Here is a 22,766-nt window from a genome sequence, read left to right on the forward strand (position 1 = left end):
TGAATTACAAATTCACATGAACTTAACTTCCTAGGAACTTCATCTTCCCATAGTGAACCAAACAACCCCTAAGTGAACACCTAATAAAGTGTGAAGGGCTAGGCTGATTGCATAACCCGACGACTCACTATCATCACTAATTCACTATCATTTTCACTGCTGCAAATCGATCGCCATTTTTCTCCGATTGCATCCTGGTAATTTTCTACTTTTCTATTATCGATTTCTTCTTCTCTTTCTCCCCTTTTCTGGAAAAAATGTCTTCCTCTTTTTCTAAATTAGGGTTTCGATTTCACCCTCATTTGCAATTTAATTCCCGTTATTTCTTCAATTCTGCGCATTATAAGGCTACTCCTATTCTCCTAATGTTGATTCTCGAATGTTTCTGGATTATGTTAGAGAACAATGTCAATTCGGCTTTACTAATCTCCAATTTCCCCTTAATCTATTCCACCAAATGATGTCTCTCGTGCGCCGACCTTCGATTATCCATTTTAGTAGGCTATTTGTCGCCATGCTCAAACTCAAACGACTACATCCTCACACTACTGTCATTTCTCTCTTTTCGCATCTCGACTTATCCGGTACCCGACACGATTTGTATTCCATTTGCATCCTCGCTAATTGTTACTGCCACTTAGGCCGTGTTGATTTCGGGTATTCTCTCCTTGCCAAGTCCCTTAAGCTTGGGTATCCCTTTGAGTCTGATTTAGTTTTCTTTACCACTTTAATTAATGGCCTTGTGCACAATAACCAACTTCCACAAGCTGTTGAGTTGTTCGACGTAGTTGTCGTTAAGCTAGGTATTCAGCCAGATATATTTACCTATTATACTTACAACATGTTGATTCACATGCAATGTAAAGACGGGATGATTGATGAAGCACAAGCCCTTATACAGATAATGACTAAATAAGGTGTGGCTCCTGGTGTATTTACTTATAGTACTTTATTGAATGGCTACTGCTTGTGCGGCCAAATGGACAAGGCAAGAGAGGTATGTGATTTAATGGTACAAACTCACTGCCACCCTAATGTTGTGACTTATAGTACTCTGATCAATGGATATGTTAAACTTAAAAGCATTGACAAGGCCCTTGATGTGTTGCAAGAAATGCTTAAGCAAGGGATTGCCCCTAATGTAGTGGTTTATTGCACTCTTATAGATGGGTTGTGTAAATCTGGTAGGATCCCAATGGCACTTCATGTAATACTCCGTATTTATGGTCTTGGGGGTACTCTATAGAGTAGCTCTTACTCTGTCGAGTAAGGGTAAGTGTCGCAGCAAAATAGTTTCTGACCTGTTGGGCACTCGATCGAGTAGCTCGGGCACTCGATCGAGTAGGGGGGTACTCGATCGAGTACCTTGGGTACTCGATCGAGCGCCGGTTTTGGGGAGTTTTCGCGGGTTTTGTTAATTATGCGATTAGGGTATTTAAACCAATTCGTCTTTGTTTTAAAACACTTTTACCAAAACCTAAAACCTCGTTTAAGAGAGAAAGCGGCAGTCTTCTTCCTAATCGCATCCTTAACGATTCCCGAGTTCGACGGTCGATTCTCGTTGTTTTTCGTGTTGTTGGATTCCTTGCGTCGAGGGTAAGCTTCTAGCATAATTTTTATAATGTTTTGCTAGTTTTGGTCAAACTCTAATTTAGGGTTTGGGGGTTTTATGAGTAGTAAGTAATTGGTAGCCTTTATGTGTTATGTGTGATAGGAGGAGAATTCGTAGAGGAGCCGTTTTGAGACAATTTGTTTAGATCGTCTGCGTGTTTGCTTTCCAGGTAGGATTTCCTACTCGGTATTAGTCCCATAATGGGATATTGGTGATGTCTTTGTAGTTAGTCGTTTGATTGTGATTGTGATTGTGATTGTGATTGTGATTGTGATTGTGATTGGTTGTGATGGTTCTCGAGATGCGTTCTCGGCTGAGTGGGGTCACTTGCGGGGGTGATCTCACGCCCTAGTTTCGCCCTTCGTGGAACCCGCCACGAAAGGGGATGTGCACATTAATGATACGGGGTTATCGCTCGTACGATGAGCGGGGCTTAGGTGGGAACGGCTGCGGTCCCCCATCGGCGGGCCGGTCCAATGGACGATCGGTGTTGAGATGATGATGGAAGTTGAGGTGTTGTGTGTATGTGTGACAGATTCAAATTTGTCTGTTTGCCTTATTGTTATTGTCTTTTTTGATTGTGTGATTAGTACGACCCCTGTTGTTTTGTAAAACTGCGGGGATCCATTCGGGATGGTGAGCGATATTGAGCGGTATAGAGATGGTAATGGATAGTCGGGGATGGCCACGACATGACGATAGAGTCTTCCGCTTTGTAGTTTAGTCTTTATTTACATTTCATTTGAGAAACGATTAGTTGGAATAATGTATTGTACTTTCGATTGGTTTGAGGATTGTAACTTTTCATTAAAGCACTTATAATAAATGTTGTTTCTATTTTGTCTATTTGATTATCATACCTCGGGCAACCGAGATGGTGATGTCTCCATACCTGAGTGGTCCTGGTAAGGCACTTGGAGTATGGGGGTGTTACAAATGGTATCAGAGCGACGATCCTGAAACCTGTAACCAATGAACTTAATGAACATAGGGAGTCAATTAAAATGAACCCGGGTAAAAGTTGTAGGAGCTAGTGCAAAGGCTTGGGAGACGTCCTAAAGTCGCAAGGGGTCGCCCTACAACTTTGAACCGGTCACATGGGAAAGTGTTTGTCGAGTCGTATGTGTGTTTGGTTAACTGGTTTATGAATGTGATGGAATGTGTTAATTGTTGGATGTTGAAGTAGAAAGTTGAGCATGTGAAAGAAAATGGTGATATGAGGAAACTTGTTGATGAGATATATAGAACTGTGGTTGGAATGAGAAACATGATGGATGATTCATAATGTGACATAATAATAACATGTGAATAGAAATGTTGTGTTGTATACGTATATTTTGTCTGCATAGAGTTGTATGATAAGTTTAGGTACTTGTCCACGATTGTTCATGGGTATATGTTGTAAGAAGTGTGTAGCTGTAATTGATGAATTAGTTGGAAGAGATTAAGTAAGTAATTGCATAAGAATATGAAATTCATGGGTGGAGCATGTTTATGTGGGTAAATCGTGATTGACAAGTTAAATAACCTATGTGCATGATGAATGTTGTTGCTTGATTTTTGAAAATAGTAACATATGATTACGAATACTGGATTTATGAGTTTTGGACTGGTTTTGTTTGCTTGGTTGTTGTTTAAGTCGTTTGGGAAGTAAAAATCAATAGTTGTGTTTTTCGTTTATAAAGAGGTTGTCTTTAAACTGTTATAACTTGAGATGCATAAATGATATTGATGTGATTCCAATTGGAGATGATAGCTTGTCCTTTTACGATTCTAACGATAGGTCACACGCCCAAATTGACCAAGTAATGAGTGAGTTATGACTGTTTTACGAAAAACTGGACAAAGTCTTGAGAATTAGGGTACTCGATCGAGTATCCTTGGTACTCGATCGAGTAAGGGGGCACTCGATCGAGTACCTCGCCATTACTCGATCGAGTAGCCCTGGTGATTTGTTTTACGTGCTTCTGATCTTGACCTACTCGATCGAGTAAGTCCCTTACTCGATCGAGTGGCTCCTCAGACTCGATCTAGTGACCCCTATTTTGGGTCATATGCTTATCTTTTGAATTCGTTGCATATTATGTTTAATTCAAAGTTGTTATATTGCTTCTTTATGCATTGTTTTACATGTATGTTGGTCTTGATACGTAAGTTACCCAATCTTATGTTGAAGTGAGTGACGCCTGTGGTGAGTAGGAATTTGGTGGGAGGACATGGGTTATATGTGTTGTGATAGATAGTGGAAAAAGAAAAGGAAGACTGTTATGGCTTAATTGAGACGTAGAGCATGTTTTCTGAGATGAAATGAGATGAGTGATATGGTTGTGTGTTGAGTAACGTAAAAGTAAGTGAATGTGGGCAGGGGATGATGTGAGTTTATGGAACATGAGAATGAAAAGATTGAAAGAAAGGATGTGGATAGTAACAATCTGAGACGTATAACGAATTATGGAGGGAGATGGTTAGGAATAGTGTTGAGTAGGAATATATGTAATGAAAGGTCATTTTAGAGGAATTGAGAAGAGTGGTATATAGTGAACTTAATGGAGACATGTCGCGAGGTGGATTTGCAGATAGTGAGATTTGAGTTTTGGGGCGATGAGAAGGTAATTGGAGCACTAAAGGGGTTAGGTAGAAGTAATAGGAGTTGAGATATTAAATGGAATTGTTGAGTATGAAGAGAAAAGAAGGATAAAAGTAAGCTGAGAAAAATATTCACCGGAGTTATGTGATATAAAAGTAAGGAATCACCGGGATATATGATACTATAAAGAATAAGTAAGTTAACAATTGTACAGAAATTTCAGGACAACATGATTAATCATGAGTTTCGGGGAATTAAGGGAGTGAGAAGTTGGTGGAGAATTTGCACGATAATAGATAATTGGTGGAGAGTGAGATGAAAATACGAGTAAGATAGTATTGGGAATGATGTTGATGTAATTTTGTTGGTGAATTTGATGATAGTTATTTGGAATGTTAACCGAAGATAGGAAAGAAATCGTGATGTTTAGAGATGAGTGAAAGAGGTTTGATGTCCGGACAGTGGTGGTGTTATGGTTTGTGACTAATGGATAAGAGTGATGGTATATTAGAAAGGTAGCAATTCAAAAGAGGTTGTTTTGGTGGGGACCGGATTGTTGTGTATAATTATGAGAGGGTATAAGATGTGGTTAGATGAGGCGGATGCTAATAGTTGGATAGTAATGGTATGGTTATACTTGGCAGGAAGTGATGGTTCTGCGAATGGGGGACATTGTTATGAGGGGCATATGAGTTAAGCTCGGGCGACAGGTAACCTTTGTGAGTGGTAACTTACGCGATCAGGATTGATTGGTTGGATGTGATTATGGGTCTATGTCATATGTGTAAATGTTTGTGTGAGGTTCTGACCTCACAAGAAGTGGTATGGTGTGATAATTATAAAGTTGTTTTATGAATGTTCTGTAATATATATATGTTGGACACGGTAATTTAATTGAATGATGTCCAAAAAGGTAATAATTTGATTAATTTGACACGGCTAGTTATAATTTTATGTGTATTAATAACACATGTGTATTCCGTGAAATGGTAGAGATGATGTTCATGAGATGCTTATATGTTTATCCATATAATGTGTTGCGTGGTGATTTAATAAAGTGGATTTGAGTAAGTTTTTCTTGTCTGAGAAGTTATGCTCAGTCAGTGTTTATGGGAATCGTATGCAGTTGTGATGTCTATCGATGTGGTTGTGGTGCCTCGGGTGGTGATCCGGGCACGATATTTAGTGTTGTGATGCGGGTATTTTCGCACTGCGATGCGGCTGTTGGTGGTGGTGTTGCGATGTCGTCACCGGGTGTGGTGGAGTAGGCGGGATTATTATGATACGAGTTTTCGAAAGTACATACCAGTTATACATAAATCGTTGTTTTATTTGTTGTTGTTTCTTATGAGTTTCAGTTTGGACAGATAGACTGTTGTTTTGTTTGATGATGTTTCTTACAAGTTTCGGTTTGAAATGAGGGTAGAGTATGATGTGGAATAGAGTTGTATATGTCTTCGTTGTTGTCATGGTATAGTGATATTCTGTTAATGGAACACGGTTGTGAGAGGTCGTTACAATAATTATGATCTTGTTCTAGTTAAGGTTTCAGTAGACATGGTAATGGCAAGTGAGTCGTAGAACATGTGTGGTAATGACCCGAAAGATGCAGGTGGCTCATAATCTTTTGTTGAGACAGTGAGTGTAGGGTATTGGGAATTAGTGTCATGTTAAGTTGTGTATGAGTTTTGCGGTAATGGAAGAAAGAACTTGATGATCTAGTGTGCGTGTACATAACGAGTGTGGATCGTGAGTTATGCTTCTGGGAGATAAGTGCCTTACATAGAGAGGTATGTTGTTTTGCAGAAATAATGGAGAGTTAGTATGGTGATTTTGCTACGAGTTTTATGGTATAGGTTAGGTGGTATGCCAAATGAGTTGAGTTATGAGAAATGTTTAAGTAAGAGAGCCTTGGATATATGCATGGTAAGTGTTTGGTTTATAAACGGTTATCTTACACATGTGGTGGTAAAGAGAGTAATGAGATGTATCTAGTATTTAGTATTAGTAAGTTACGAGGACGTAACATTTATCTTAAGAGGAGTAGGATGTGATAAAAGAGATTTTGATGGGTGTGCATATGGTAGTATATTTGAAAGTAGAGTGTTGGTGTAGCATAAGATATGGATTTGTATATGTTGTGGTTGATAGTGTTAAAAGGTCACGGACGTGCTTGTAGTAGTTTGATGTTAGGAATGCGAGAATACTTCGATAGCGTTGATGATTGGATGATGAGATTATGAGTGTGAGTAAACTTCGAGGACGAAGTTCCTTTTAAGGGTGGTAGAATGTAACATCCCGTTTGATGTCTATGAGTGTCTTGATTTTGGATTTGATAGTGGATGATATTATGGAGCTAGCAGCGTTAGAGGATGGTAGTTGGTTATGTATGGAGTTGGTGTCGTGAGAGATATATATATGTGGAGTTGATACGATATCGTGAGCCATGTTGTGGAGGTAGGAATAGTTAGTAGAGTTGGTGTTACGAGTTCATGTTTGGGTTGGAGTTTTGTTTCGAGTTCTTAGTTACGTTGTTGTGTCTTGATCGAGTTAGCATGTTTGTTTTTTTTATGTATGGGTTGAACTTCGGGGACGAAGTTCCTTTTAAGGAGGGAAGACTGTAATACTCCGTATTTATGGTCTTGGGGGTACTCTATAGAGTAGCTCTTACTCTGTCGAGTAAGGGTAAGTGTCGCAGCAAAATAGTTTCTGACCTGTTGGGCACTCGATCGAGTAGCTCGGGCACTCGATCGAGTAGGGGGTACTCGATCGAGTACCTTGGGTACTCGATCGAGCGCCGGTTTTTACGGGGAGTTTTCGCGGGTTTTGTTAATTATGCGATTAGGGTATTTAAACCAATTCGTCTTTGTTTTAAAACACTTTTACCAAAACCTAAAACCCGTTTAAGAGAGAAAGAAAGCGGTCTTCTTCCTAATCGCATCCTTAACGATTCCGAGTTCGACGGTCGATTCTCGTTGTTTTTCGTGTTGTTGGATTCCTTGCGTCGAGGGTAAGCTTCTAGCATAATTTTTATAATGTTTTGCTAGTTTTGGTCAAACTCTAATTTAGGGTTTGGGGGTTTTATGAGTAGTAAGTAATTGGTAGCCTTTATGTGTTATGTGTGATAGGAGGAGAATTCGTAGAGGAGCCGTTTTGAGACAAATTGTTTAGATCGTCTGCGTGTTTGCTTTCCAGGTAGGATTTCCTACTCGGTATTAGTCCCATAATGGGATATTGGTGATGTCTTTGTAGTTAGTTTGTTTGATTGTGATTGTGATTGTGATTGTGATTGTGATTGTGATTGGTTGTGATGGTTCTCGAGATGCGTTCTCGGCGGAGTGGGGTCACTTGCGGGAGTGATCTCACGCCCTAGTTTCGCCCTTCGTGGAACCCGCCACGAAAGGGATGTGCACATTAATGATACGGGGTTATCGCTCGTGCGATGAGCGGGGCTTAGGTGGGAACGGTGCGGTCCCCCATCGGGCGGGTCCCAAAGTGGACGATCGGTGTTGAGATGATGATGGAAGTTGGTGTTGTGTGTATGTGTGACGATTCAAATTGTCTGTTTGCCTTATTGTTATTGTCTGCTTTTGATTGTGTGATTAGTCGACCCGGTGTTGTTTTGTAAAACTGCGGGGATCCATTCGGGATGGTGAGCGGATATTGAGCGGTATAGAGATGACGTCTTGGATAGGTCGGGGATGGCCACGACATGACGATAGAGTCTTCCGCTGTAGTTTAGTCTTTATTTACATTTCATTTGAGAACAGTTAGTTGGAATAATGTATTGTACTTTCAGTTGGTTTGAGGATTGTAACTTTTCATTAAAGCACTTATAATAAATGTTGTTTCTATTTTGTCTATTTGATTATCATACCTCGGGCAACCGAGATGGTGATGTCTCCATACCTGAGTGGTCCTGGTAAGGCACTTGGAGTATGGGGGTGTTACACTTCAGCTATTCAATGACATGCAAATCTATGGAATAAAGCCAAATGTCTGCACTTATGGTGCCTTATTTGACGGAGTATGTAAAAATGCACAGCTTGATGAAGCGAAGGCATTGCTCAAGCACATGGAGTCTAATGGAGTTGCTCCTAATATTGTCATCTACAATATCCTGATTGACAGTTTATGTGAGGCTGGTCGGATAAAAGATGCTAAAAACCTTGTCTTTGTTCTCGTATCAAGGGGTATGGTACCCGATCATATAATTTATACGACAATGATTAAGGGGTATTGCAAAGAAGGTTGTATGAATACAGCTATAGAGCTTCTAAACAAAATGAAGCAAATTGGATGCTCTCCTAACATCGTAACCTATAACACACTCATAGATCGACTGTGTAAATATAATAGGATCCCAATGGCACGTCAGTTGTTCAATGACATGCAAATCTATGGAATTAAGCCAGATGTTTGCACTTATGGTTCCTTATTAGACTGGTTATGCAAAAATGCACAGCTTGATGAAGCAAAGGCATTTCTCAAGGAGATGGAGTCTAATGGAGTTGCGCCTAATATTGTCATCTACACTATCCTAATTGATAGTTTATATAAGGCTGGTCAGGTTAAAGATGCTGAAAACCTTGTCTCTGTTCTCCTATCAAGGGGTATGGTACCCAATCATATAACTTATAATACAATGATTAAGGGGTATTGCAAAAGAGGTCTTATGAATACAGCTATGGAGCTCCTTAACAAAATGAAGCAAGTGGGATGCCCGCCTGATGATTTCACCTATAATACAATTATCCGAGGATTCATTTTCAACGGCGATTTGCGAAATGCATTATGTTTCTGTGATATAATGGTTAACGAGGGATTTGAGGCTGATGCTGACACTCTTTCTTTGTTACGTAACCATTTATCGCATTATAAACCAGAGAGTTTTTCCTGCTAAATTGTCAAGACTTGAAGATTAATGATTTGGTCAACTATGAGTTGGCTAGATGGGCAATGTAAGAATGCACAACTTGATGAGGCAGTGGCATTTCTCAAGGAGATGGAGTCTAATGGAGTTGCTCCTAATATTGTCATCTACAATATCCTACTCCCTCGTATTCACTTGGTTCTTTATGTATTCCACGCTAACCCAACCTCAAATGTAAAGGGTAAAAGTATAATTGGTTTGATTAATACCAATTGCCTAAAAAAGCGACTCAATATCAAATGTAAAGAACCTGGTGAATAGGAGGAAGTAATTGATAGCATGTGTGAGGCAGGCCAAGTGAAAGATGCCAATAACCTAGTTTTTGATCTCCTGTCCAAGGGTTTGGTACCAGATCTTAAAACTACAATATCATGATCAAAGGCCTCTGTAAAAAAGGTTTTATGACTGACGCTATAGAGCTAGTAAACAAAATGAGGCATAATGGATGCTCTTCCGATAGTGTCACTTACAATACCATTATCAGAGGATTCATTGTCAATGAGGATTTGCAAAATGCATTATGTTACCATGACATAATGGTTAAGGGGGCTTTGAAGCTGATAATTACATTCTTTTGTTGTTCCTTTAAGTTTATCGCATGGTAATTCAGAGTTTCTCCAGAAGTTTCTAATTTGATGACTTGATGATCATTTCTGCTTGGAATCCGGTTTTAGGATATTTGAAAACTCTTCTCTATGTAACTCTTCAAAATACTGTCAATGTGTGCTTCAGTGCATCATGCATACTTTTTTAGGTCCTATGATAAAATTTCTCCTGCTCTCTTAATATGTTTCACTGATGTTCTGCGCTGGTCTTCTTGTAAATATGGCTTGGCGTGAGTGTGTGACTGATCCCTTGTTCCCTGAGTTAGATACTTTTATTTTTTTAAATGAAGTTAGACGAGATTGTTTTTACTTCTTTACTAGCTGACTGTGCTTGTCAGTGCGCTGTCGAGTGCCCTGTTGGTGACTGTATGCTCTGATTTGGCGTACTTTTTCTACATATATGTATACATTTTTTTTTTCTTTTTTTGTTTTTTTTTTTATATTACGTACTACACTACTACATATCCAACTGGTCTTCAAATCATTCTTGAGTTCAGTTGGGAGTCAGAGTAGGGCTGTGTTTCTAACTTCTGCACAGGGCTATGTCCGGGGTTATGGGAATTCTATCATTCGGGGCTTTTCATTGGAGAGGGGAGCCACTACTCTAACCTTGCTCTTCTACCACCGGACAAAGTTCACTGGCGCGCTCTTTATTTCTTAAATTTCCGGGTGTGTGAATCTTGGTGGGAGGTAATATGGATGAAATAAAAAGGTTGGTGCAGCTAGTTTTGACATATGTGGCGAAGAAAGTGAAGGAAGCGGTCTATTATGATCAGTGTTATTGCTGAGCTATGTCAAATAGAAGATCAAGCAAGTAAAAGAAGAGGGATCAGGTCTAAATAGATTAGACGGTAAGATCAACCTCTGAGGCAGATTGTTCCGCAAAAGTCAACAGGTACTTAGTAATCCTCTTTCCCTGCCAGTAAATTATGTGTTTCATTTTGGTTCGTCCAGCTAGTAGTTTATCACTACTTTATCTTTCCTTTTGGTTAGAGTGGGTGCAAACTTTATCTTATGGGAGTTGGAAGAGGAGCACCATTATCTTATTTTGACAGCTAGTAACTAGGAGAAAAACGGATTTCTGAAGTCTGATCTTTTAATCTAGGGGTATGGTACCAAATTTTAAATATGTAATATAATGATTATAAATGTAAAAAGGGTCTTATGACTACAACTCTAGAGGTCCTAAATAAAATGAAGTGAAACGAACGTGGCATAAAGGTTAGCAAGGGCTTTGATGCTCCTAAATAAAAGGCACGTGTCACTTATTCTGTATAATACAATGATCCAAGGATCCATTATCTTGACTGATCTACCAAATTCAGTATGTTAACGACTTAACATGATATAGCAATTATTCGGTTAACAAGGGATTTGAAGCTGCTCCTAGCTCTCTTTCATTGTTCCTTAAGTCCTTGACCTTTTATCTCATGGTAAACCAGAGTTTCTCCGAGAGTTTTAAATTGACCATTTCAAACCTGAGATGCAAAGAATATGCTTCACTGCATTACTGCAGCATTCATGCCTTTTAGAGTTTTAGGGTCCTAATATCGAAGTCCTCCTGTCTTAATATGCCTCATTGATATTCTGTACTGGCCTTCTTGTAAATGTTGCTGAGTGTCTGATATCTCTTCTGATGTTAGATAATTTATTTGCCTCTTTATTGGAAAAAGTGAGTCGTGCTAGGTATACTTGTGCTTGTGCTTAATGCATAGTTTATAGGATAGAGAGTCATGCGATGCATATTTGATAAAAATAAAAGACACTTTTTCTGTCTTTAGTTCTCGAAACATAGAAATATATTTGTATGTTTTAAAAAAGAAATGAATAAACTTATGATGTTAAAAATTAGAAAGTATAAATCTCTGGAGGTTGGAGTATTGTTTAGTTTTGGGATTTTCGTTAGAATCGTATTTTGAACATTGGTCATATTCATTGGTATGTACTTTGTTTCAGTTGGGGTTGGGTCCATACCTGATAAATGAATAAGAGCAAGCAGAAAGAAGAATAGACCACATCATGCATGCTTTTTGGGGTCCTAATTTGGAATTCCTTCTTTTGTCTAATGTCTTGACACATTCCATTGATTTCCTTTGTTGTTCTTGTAAATGTTGCTCATTTGCCCTATGCTGGATAATTTTCATTTGTATTAGAGTTTAGAAAGGAAGATAGACGATATTGTTTTTCCGTCTTTACTGGTTTGCTTGTATACCATGATTTGGCGATATTGTCTTGTTAGCAATTGTATACCATGATTTGGCGACTTACTAATTCGATTCTTTGATTATTTTGTACTGGCCTTTGATGTCATTCTTGATTTCAGTTAGGACTTAGGAGTTAAGACTTAAGAGTGATGCTTTGTTCCTAACTTTTACGCATGGCTGTGTTATTTTGTCTTTTACAATGGGCTGAGTTGAAAGTCGTAAGTTTGTACTCGCGGAGGGGTTGCGTAGAGTTGAAGACTCGATCCTCGGAGGCTTTTCATCGGAGAAGGGAACCATAACTCTTACCTCACTCTTGAGTAGCCACTAAACAAAAGTAACTGGCTCTCTTTTTTCTAAAGTTGTTGGGGAGTTGTGTGACTTGTGTCACGTGACTTATTATCCGAGACTTGAAACTGCTTAATAAGGTATCTAGGGTAAGATTAGGATAATATAAATTCATTGTGTGAGTATAAAATAAGAGATATTCTAGATCTAGGGTTAAACTTAAGGTATGAGTTAGTATTATAAATACGGTCTTATGTATTCATATCATAACACAAGTTTATCAATAATATAAATTGTATCTTATGAAATACTCTCCCCTTCTATAATCTTATCATGGTATCAGAGCCTCACGCTCCTGAGGCCTAAATTAAAATTCCGCTGCCCTGCCGGTGGGTTGATTGATATGTATACCCACCGGCGGGAATTATGTTGATTGATTGATAATTTTATTATTAAAAAAAAAAAAAAAAAAAAAGTGACGTATCGGGTATCCGTGAGATACCTGGTATTTACATAAGTTTTGTCAAAGTATGTGAGCATGTCGTTCCGCATGCAAGTAAGCAAGTGTGATTACAATTCCGTTGGAATATTGTACGTATTCCCCAAAGGAAAAGTCTATTCGTATTGGTCGTATGTAGCCATTGTTATTGACACCGGCAAGGTTGTCGGTCCAATATGATGGTGTTCGGTTTTCCTCGTATCGTGAGATGAGGCGTATTGTTTATCTATTTGTCGTAAGACAAGAGTATTTATTTTATTATTTATATGAGTGGTAGGTTGTTACCGCTCGTATAGTCGTATGTACTGGCGAGTTACGCACGTATTGACTGGCGAGTCGGTTACGCATTATTGTACTGGCGAGTTACGCACGTATTGAATTGAGTGGGTAGGTTGTTACCCCTCGTATGTACTGGCGAGTTACGCACTTATCTTGACTGGCGAGTCGATTACGCATTATCTGGCCGGCGGGTCGTATACGCACCGATGAAGAAGAAGATAATGAAGACGAAGAAAAGTCGACATTTTTTTTTCTTATTAATTATTGTATTGTAATTTCAAACTCATGGAAATTTGGGTCAAATTACCATAAGTTTGAGGGAGGGTAATAAGGTATCTAGGGTAAGATTAGGATAATATAAATTCATTGTGTGAGTATAAAATAAGAGATATTCTAGATCTAGGGTTAAACTTAAGGTATGAGTTAGTATTATAAATACGGTCTTATGTATTCATATCATAACACAAGTTTATCAATAATATAAATTGTATCTTATGAAATACTCTCCCCTTCTATAATCTTATCACTGCTTCACAAAAAAAAATGTTTTTTTGTTGTGATCGACTAGAGTTCGGTATCTTTATATAATGCAGAAATTTTTAGGTAAGACCAAGACATGCTTTGCATATTTGACAAAGAAACACATTTGCCTTTAGTTTCTAAACACAGAAATATTTTTTTCCGCAAAAGAAAGAAAAAAAACTTGCAATATTGATGACATAAAATATAAATCTTGTGATTTAAGAGTATTGTTTAGGAGTTAATGGTAAGATATAGTTAACTGGAAAGAAAAGTAAAATTTAGGCACTTGTCTTACGATTAACTTTATTGTTTAGCTTTGGAATTTTCTTTGGAGTAGTTTTCTGAACACTAGAGAATGAATTCCTCTCGCATAGGTGCGATTTTCTTAAGAAACTGAAAAGTTAGGCGTGCTGTATACAAAAATATGTATATTTTTTCTTTTGCTGCATCAGTATTGATGTTATTGAAGAGGTTTGGCTATAGTATGGTGCACGTAGTGAATAATGAACACTGTGGCTGTACATTCAAGCTTATGAGAAGAGAAGCTAAAACGGTTCTTTTAAACTCAGGGGTCTGATTGAAATAGCGACTTGTACTAAAATTGAACTGCCCATTACTAAAACTGATGCAGGAGAGCCAAGTCGTTGATATTAGTAACGGTGACATTTCCGCTGTCCCTTTATTACTTGCAATGAAAGATGTCCTCAAGCTATTGGATCTTTATCTTTGCGACTTCAAAAGCAGAGCCTCCAATCTGTTAATAAATACAGACATTTACCATCTGGATTGGTGCGTCACCAAAGGTGGCTGTCATAATTGACTATTTGTCATATCTATTTTTATGAAGAGACATTCAACATTGCATCAAAGGTTCAAGGTTAGTGAAAATTTCCAAATTCTATTTTCTTTCTTTGAAAATAGAACCCATGTGAACTTTGTGTTTCTCACAAGTATAACAAAAAAGTATCTGTTCATAGGTATTACCATGAGATTTGTATCTTTCAAATTCCTGATTCTGATGGCACATACAAGCAGAGACAAGTCCAAGATTTTGATTTCGGTGTAGCAAAATATATACTCAAGGTAAAGTGTATAGATAATTAGTGTGAAAGCGGTAATTATTGGTGTAGCAAATCACGAAATTCTAACCGAAATTTTCACTTTCGGTGTAACGGCTGCTACACCACAACTCATAGTGGCCTCGCCCCTGCATACAAGAGCATGCTAATAAAAGAAGAGGGACAGTATGATCAATCTCAGACATAAGGTGGTTCTTTAATTCAATTCTGCAGTACTAAAAAAAACTATCAAATTCAACTGAACATGTACAATAAATGATGCTGCACACTTCAGAAGAATTGGAGGAATTGTTAAATAGACAGTATAGTAGTATAGGTATTATTGCAAAAAAGACCAAAAAGGTTTAAACTTTAAACTGTTAAGGAAGTATGAGGGCAATGAATTGTGTTATTAGTATTGGCTTAACAAGCCTTATATAGTTACAGTATTGACAACAATATCCTACAAACAAGGCAAGGATATCGTAGCATATCTCGTAACAATAGCAACAAATGATTACGCAATAATATAAAGCATATTATATTCCTAATACCCCCCCCCTCTCAAGCTGGAGCATGGAGATCAAGAGTGCCCAGCTTGCGGAGAAGAGCAAGAAATTGCGGAGCACCCAATGCCTTGGTAAGAATATCCGCAAGTTGGTCTTTAGTGGAAACATGAGATATAGCAATGAGCCCTTCAGTGACGGCATCGCGTACGAAATGACAATCAATTTCGATGTGTTTCGTGCGTTCATGAAACACCGGATTGCTCGCAAGTTGGAGAGCTGACTGACTATCGGAGAAGACGGCCATAGGCCGAGACAGAGAAACACCAAAATCGGCTAGGAGACTCTTTAGCCACTTCAATCCGCACACAATGTTAGCCATAGCACGATACTCGGCTTCCGTGGATGATAACGAAACTATGTGTTGTTTACAAGTCTTCCAGGAGCCAGGAAAGCTGCCTAGAAAAATGTACCACCCCGTAACGGAGCGGCGAGACAACGAGCACGTGCCCCAATCCGAATCACACCAACCGGTAAGGGTAAGATTGCTATCAGCTCGCAAGAGAACCCCTTGCCCTGGACTTCCTTTGAGATAGCGAACTACACGTAATGCGGCATCCATATGAGCGGGACGAGGGTTGTGCATAAACCGAGATAAGATATGAACAGCATATGTCAAATCAGGACGAGTGACGGAGAGATAAACTAACCGGCCGACGAGACGCCGATAAGACTGACATCTTTGAGGATGTCACCCGAAGCTTCATCTAGCTTGTGGTGTTGCTCAATTGGCGTAGTGGCTGGTTTTGAGCCAAGTAACCCAGTTTCAGAAATAATATCAAGGGCGTATTTTCGTTGAGAAACATAAATACCTTAGGCACTGCAAGATACTTCAAGGCCCAAAAAATATTTCAGTACTCCCAAGTCCTTCATATTAAAGGAAGTCCCCAAATATTCCTTAAATTTTGCAACAACGGAAGAATCATTGTCGGCAATGACTAAGTCGTCGACATAAATAAGAATAAAGAGACGAACATTGCCTTGCAAGTAAGAAAATAAAGAATAGTCGGAGTAGGACTGATTGAACCCGTAAGATTTAAGGGCAGAAGTGAGTTTAGCAAACCAACATCTAGGAACCTGTCGAAGGCCGTAGAGGGACTTCTTGAGACGACAAACTTTACCTTCTTTTCCGTGACTGAAACCAGGAGGTAAACGCATATAGACTTCTTCATTCAAATCGCCATGTAAGAAAGCGTTATGGACGTCCATTTGATGTAGCTCCCATTTATGTATAGCGGCAACGGCAAGAAAGGTACGGATCGTACCCATCTTAACGACTGGAGCGAATGTCTCTCCATAATCCAATCCTTCGACCTGGTGGTTCCCGAAAACAACAAGACGAACTTTGAGACGTTCAATAGTGCCATCTGATTTATATTTAATTCTGTACACCCATCGACATCCAAGAGCTTTCTTGTCTGGTGGGAGGTCAGTCAATTCCCAAGTAGCATTACGTTCAAGGGCATCAATTTCAAGTTTCATAGCATCACACCAGCCGGGATCACGAATAGCCTCTTTAAATGAGGGAGGCTCAATACTAGCGGTCACAGCTGCAAGAAATGCACGATGTTTAGCCGAGAAAGCGTTAAAGTTAACAAAATTAGCTAAGGTGTACGGCGTACCTGAGGAGGACGTTGGAGAGCTAGGTGAGCTTGAAGGAGGGGACGAACTATGGACGGTGTCGAGAACATAACCACTGAGGCGAGAATTAGGAAATTTAAGCCTTCGCCCTTTACCCATTTCATCAGCTGCTGATGTAGTAGTATTAGGAGGAGCATCTGTGGAGGTGGTAGTACCTGCGGCAGAGGAGGTAGTTGTACCCGTGGCAGAGGAGGTGGCCGGGTTAGCAGCATCCGAACCCGTCATAGTCTCGGGTTGAGTGCCCGATTTAGCGGACCCATTAAATGGCTCATCCGAGAGACACGAGTCAGGAGTGAATTCCGGAATAGGCTCGGGATGGGAATTTGAAACAGCAGCAAATGGGAAAAAACGTTCGTGAAAAATGACATCACGAGAGACATAAAAAGACTCGGTCTCAAGGTCATAAAGCTTCCAGCCTTTTTTTTTTTTTTTTTTTTTTTTGGCAACTGGCAAAGAAGGTTCCTACAGCTTCCTAGCTTCCTCCGCAAGTTTATGAGCCCTTTTTACTACTCGGATATCCAACAAAAATACTTTTCCGACTTCGTTTCTCAAATTTATCCCCATGAGTATTTTGATTATGAGCATAAGCTAGACACCCGAAAACCCTCAAATTGGCATATGACGGACCAACACCGTAGAGACACTCGTAAGGGGTTAAGTTGTTTAGCAAAGGAGACGGGGTCCGATTAATTAAATAAGCGGCAGATAAGACACATTCACCCCAAAAAGACTTGGGTAAATTGGCCTGAAAACGGAGTGCCCGAGCTACATTCAAAATGTCATGATGTTTACGTTCCACCGTCCCATTTTGTTGAGGTGTACCGACACAAGAGATCTCAAATTTGATGCCATGTTTGAAGAAATAACCGGCCATGCAATTAAATTCCGAACCATTATCACTTCGGACATTCTTAAGTGATTTAGAAATTGGGTTTGGACCATTTGAATAAAATTCATGAACATGTCAGTTACTTCAGTTTTATCAAGCAGTAAATATACCCATGTTGCACGAGAGTAATCATCCATGATAGTTAAAAAATATTTTGCACCGCACGATGAAGCAATACGATATGGCCCCCATAGGTCACAATGAATTAAATCAAATAAGTCCAAAGCACGCTTATTATTCAAAACAAAACTGTCACGATGTTGTTTAGCCAAATGACAAGCATCACAAACTGTATCCTTATTGGAAATTAAATTGGTAAAAGAGGGAATAGTCTTGACCACTTTATGTGACGGATGCCCTAGGCGCCTGTGCCAAAGATCAAAAGTCTCGTGCCCTGACACCGTATGAACCGCCAGTGGTTTCTCCCCCGCATGAATCCAAAATAGTCTGTCCCGTAGCTCACCTGCTCCAATCGTCTTCCTCGAAGAAGGGTTCTGAATAAGACTGGAATTCTTAGCAAATGTAAAGGACAACTTTTCATCAGAAATAATTTGAGAAACATATATCAAATTGCACGTTAAATTTGGAACGTATAAAACACAACGGAGAGTAAGACATTCATTTATATAAACCGAACCCATAACAGTAGACACGACCTGTTGGCCATTCGGAAGCCCAACAGCTCGGCCCGATATTTGTGTTTGATTTTCCAAAAAAGATAAAGTGCCAGTGATGTGATTGGAAGCTATTGTATCAATTATCCAATTACACATACCGCTTAAACGATCCGAGGAAATCAAAGAGTGAGCAGATGGGTTAGTAATGACGGCATTCGCATTGGCAGAAGGTTTAGCCGTGCCTGCACTGTTCGAACCAGAAGCACCTGAACCAGCAGCAGTCGAGCTCGCAGTTTGTGATGGATTCGAACCCCGAGAAGCCGCGTTTCTTGCCCTGTAACGCTTATACTCAGCAAGGGTGCGGGGTCTATCCCCCCACCAGTCGGGAAATCGCATGGTTTTAAAAAAACACTTGGATATTTCATGACCACGAGTTTCACAGGAAGTACAAAACAGGCCACGTTTTTCATTTCTTTCTTTGTCACGGATGGCACGCCAATCAGTGGTGGCGTGTGGGGTAGCGAAAATAGGGACTTCAGAGACATCGGGCTGCGTTTCAAGACGTAAACGCTCTTCCTGAAGCACTAGATTATAGGCACGACTAAGAGCGGGTAAGGGGTCCTGTTGAAATTGAGAAGAGCGGATATTACCGTAAAGGGTGTGATCGAGACCCATGAAAAACAAAATAAGCGAAAAGCGTAAATTATAAGCTACAAAAAAAAAAAAAAAAAGAATCCTTGGATCCTTTCTTCATCTCATGAAATTCATTATCTTGAAATAGATATTCGACTGTCTAAAGGGTTATGACTATGATGGGATAAATGCCGGGGAATTAAATGGAGCAATCGTTAGACATTTTAATAGAGTAGCAGTTTTCAAATGTCGAGTAATGAAAATTGGTTTGAACACTGACTGCGACAGTTTAACTTTTGACATATTGTCCGTAATACCTCTGTCTTAACCTAGGTAGCACGGACACTTCTCCTAATCTGCCGTCCCGTGTCCGACACCGTGTCGGACACCGACACTCCTCGGACACACGTCGAAACGTGTCGGATACCTATAAAGCCGTGTCTAACTTTCTACATTTATTCGGGCACGTGTCCGACGCGTGTCCATGGTATTTCGGCCGTGTCCGACGCGTGTCCATGACATTTGGACATCATTTGGGGTGAATGATGTTCCTTAAGCGTGAAATGAGTTGTCGTTTATTTAAATTTAATATCAAATACTTTTACAAAAATAAAATAGAACGTTTATAATTATAAAATATATATTTTATTAAATTTAATTAACGTGTCCCGTGTCCTAAATTTCAAGGGATGCCGTGTCAGGTGTCCGTGTCGTGTCCGTGTCCCGTGTCCGTGTCCGTTTTGGTGCTACCTAGGTCTTAACTACTACTCCCTCTATACCACATCAATGGTAACATTGACTTTTTCACACTTGCCGAGACACGTTTTGCAACGTAAATATCTTTTGTTACACATTATTAAAAATTATGAAAATTTGATATTCTTACAGCATTCATGACGATAAATCAAACAAGATCTCACATGACTATATTTTGTCTTATAGATTAAGAATAATATCGAAGTTTCCCTACGACCATGAATAGTGGCAAAACGGTCAATGTTACCATTGGTCTGGTATGGAGGGAGTATTAAAATATATCTTCAGTTGCAAATACAAGTAATTTATTACGTATTAGGACGTAAAATGGCACATTACAATACCGGAGAGCCTATTGATAAATCTATTGCACTTTTATTTGCCTTCACTAAAAGTTCACATTTACTTCTATGCACACAAAAAAACTCTCTCTAAAATTCTCTCTAAAAAACTCTCTCTAAAAAACCCTAACCTCCATCAAATTATACAAGGGGCTCCATCGATTATCAATCGATCGATGGTAAGCCCCAAAATTGTTTCAAATTTTAATCAATAGTATGCATACCTATTTTCTATTCAATAAGTGTCTCCCTTTTGGTGAGAATCGTTTTTCCATCCCTTATTTCGGGGGTTTTCCATTTATTCGTGGTTTTAGTTTCATCAGTAATATAGTCAGGAGTAGTTCGTTGATAGTTTGCAGCGTGTTCTTTCAAAGGGTAAAAGTGATTTGTCAACGATCTTTGGAACCAGTCAGAGGTAAATTTTATCTCATAAATCAAACGAAGGATCCCCTCAAAAGCTACATGAAGATAGCGATAATAGGACGAAATTAATTGTCAAATCTTTGTTTTGAGATCCCTAGTTTATAAGAAAATTATTTTTCTTTGGTTTCCATTAGATTTGTTTTCGATTATAGTTATTCTTTGTAAGTGTCGTATGGCGTTCTATTAATGAATTGTTCTTTTCTCAAAAAAAAAAAAAAGTTCACATTTACTTCTTGTGAAGATTGGGAATAACGCGAAAGCAAACACGGGTATCTTTTCGTGACCCTCAAAGCAATACTGATGTTGTATTGCAGTAAACATTGCACATAGTTGGTAGTATCACCCTTCGTACTGAAAAAAAAAGACAGATGGGCATCAACATTGTATATGCCGATAACGTTGCACATGGTAAGGGCATCAAAATTTGTCTTTGATTAGATTATTCGTTTGATTTTTGTATGGTATGTCGTCTCGATCTTAATAAGGATTAGCCACGCTTTGATATTTTTCTTTTCCGTACTGTTTGTACTGTCTCAGCCGAGAAGTTTGCCCAGGGGTGTTATGTAGGAAGACGCATTTTGTGCCCTTGTTCATTTAACCTATATGGAAATCATTTCTCTTAGCCTTGGTTGCCCCGAACTCTCATTGTATAGTAAGACGCTGCCAACAAAATTTAGGAGTCCTTTTATTTTTTATGTGTCTCTTATGTGTATCAGTGTAAGTGATTTGAGACGTGTAGGGAGAATTGGAAGCGGCTGAACATGAAAGACGTCAACTTAACTACAATTCACTTAAGTTCAGCTTACGTTATTTCGCTTTGGTTTTTTTCATTTTTTTCGACTACGTCGATTCTGATATTGATTCAGATTAGAGAAATCTAGATAAAGTGGGCGCAACGTATATTGTTTGCCTTCTGCCCATTATTAGTTATTACATAGGTCATATTTTACGAGCGCATTGGGATTTGTTGATCTCCTCTTTACGTGTTTCAATAATAACTGTCTTTAATTTTGATGCGATATTTGATTACTTCTTTCCAAAGATTTTCTACTACTTATTTTATGTCACAATTCGGTACCCTTGTTTCCATTTTTCTATGGAGCCAAAGATTCATTACTCTTTGGTTTCAGATTATAATGGAACAAAACAAAATGACTCACTAAAGTGAATGCGCGGTTCTTTCTGTTATAAAGTGTCATTCCATGTAGTTTTCAACGCAATTTTCATCTTGGGTTATTCGGAAACAGTCTCTTTGTGTTGTTAACACAAGGGTAAGATTGTGTACATCTGACCCCCTTACCCCGCAATTTGCGGGAGCCATTGAGGCACTGGACTAATGTTGTTGTTGTCCGCAGGTTCTTATGATAAGAAACGACTTCAAGGAAGCTACCGCATATGGACCTACGATATACCTGTACACTTTACAGAATATGTTATTATAGTCCTTCGGGTTTTTTAGTTGATTAGCATGCTGTACAGACATTTATGTATGTTGTAGAGATCTGTCAAGCTTTTGGCTGTTGTCGCTTGCATATTTGGTTACCGTAAGATGCCAAAGATTAAAAACGGTTGTTCTCACCTTTACTAAGCAAAAGAGCTCGCTAAAATGGTGGTTCTTTTATTTTGTGTCACGTAGTTCTCACCAGACGTATAACTCGATTGTATAACTTGATTTTTTTTATTGTGTGTCGCCCCAATACAGTTTTTTGTATGTTTTGTTTTTTCTTTTCAAATTACTTCAATGTATGTATCTGGTTATTATTTGAGAATGAAACAAAGCTAAAGCGTCAAACATCAACATCGTCGAGCATCAATGAGCAAACTTTAGGAAACTTGAAAAAATTATTAGAAATTAAGGAAAAAGAAGAATGTAGTTTCCGTAGCCAAGAAACTTTAATAAAGCCACCGACAAACGCTTAGTGGCAACAATTGGTTTTTCTTAAAAATAAAACGAGTCAAATAATTCATCACGTAGTTAGATACTTAGATAGGACAATTATTTTGCTAGTGTATGAATTCAACTACCGAATGCTAATCAAACAAGTTTTGGGCAATTCTCAAGCAACACTTCAATGCTGTGATGGGGTCTAAACCTTACTTAGAAGCAGTTCTCTCAATTGACATTTGTTTACTTTCTCCTTTGGCCCAAAAGCTAAGAAGCGATAAGTTTAAGACGGATACTATCCGTCTTAAGTTTAAGACGAGTCAAATAACTACCACTTTCATAGATCAGACAAAAATAAAATGCCTAAATATTAGCAAAGTCTTATTACATTATGAATCTACAGTGATCCTGCTGTGACTTGCTCAGATTAT

General features: G+C 38.8%; 1 protein-coding gene and 1 long non-coding RNA gene across 2 annotated transcripts; both read left to right on the plus strand.

Moving 5' to 3' along the window:
- The first annotated feature begins 98 nt into the window (after positions 1–98).
- On the plus strand, positions 99–12,365 carry LOC141605202 (uncharacterized). The gene is made up of 2 exons (XM_074423888.1): positions 99–1,207; positions 8,158–12,365. The coding sequence occupies exons 1-2, from the start codon at positions 980–982 to the stop codon at positions 9,100–9,102; spliced, it is 1,173 nt and encodes a 390-aa protein (XP_074279989.1). The 5' UTR covers positions 99–979; the 3' UTR covers positions 9,103–12,365.
- An 8,172-nt stretch (positions 12,366–20,537) lies between these two features.
- Positions 20,538–22,131, plus strand: LOC141607582 (uncharacterized). Its single transcript, XR_012526930.1, has 2 exons — positions 20,538–20,858; positions 21,806–22,131. It is a non-coding gene; the product is annotated as an uncharacterized LOC141607582 (long non-coding RNA).
- The last annotated feature ends 635 nt before the right edge of the window (positions 22,132–22,766 follow it).

This window comes from Silene latifolia, chromosome 10, assembly GCF_048544455.1.
Source record: "Silene latifolia isolate original U9 population chromosome 10, ASM4854445v1, whole genome shotgun sequence".
Lineage (NCBI taxonomy): Eukaryota > Viridiplantae > Streptophyta > Magnoliopsida > Caryophyllales > Caryophyllaceae > Silene > Silene latifolia.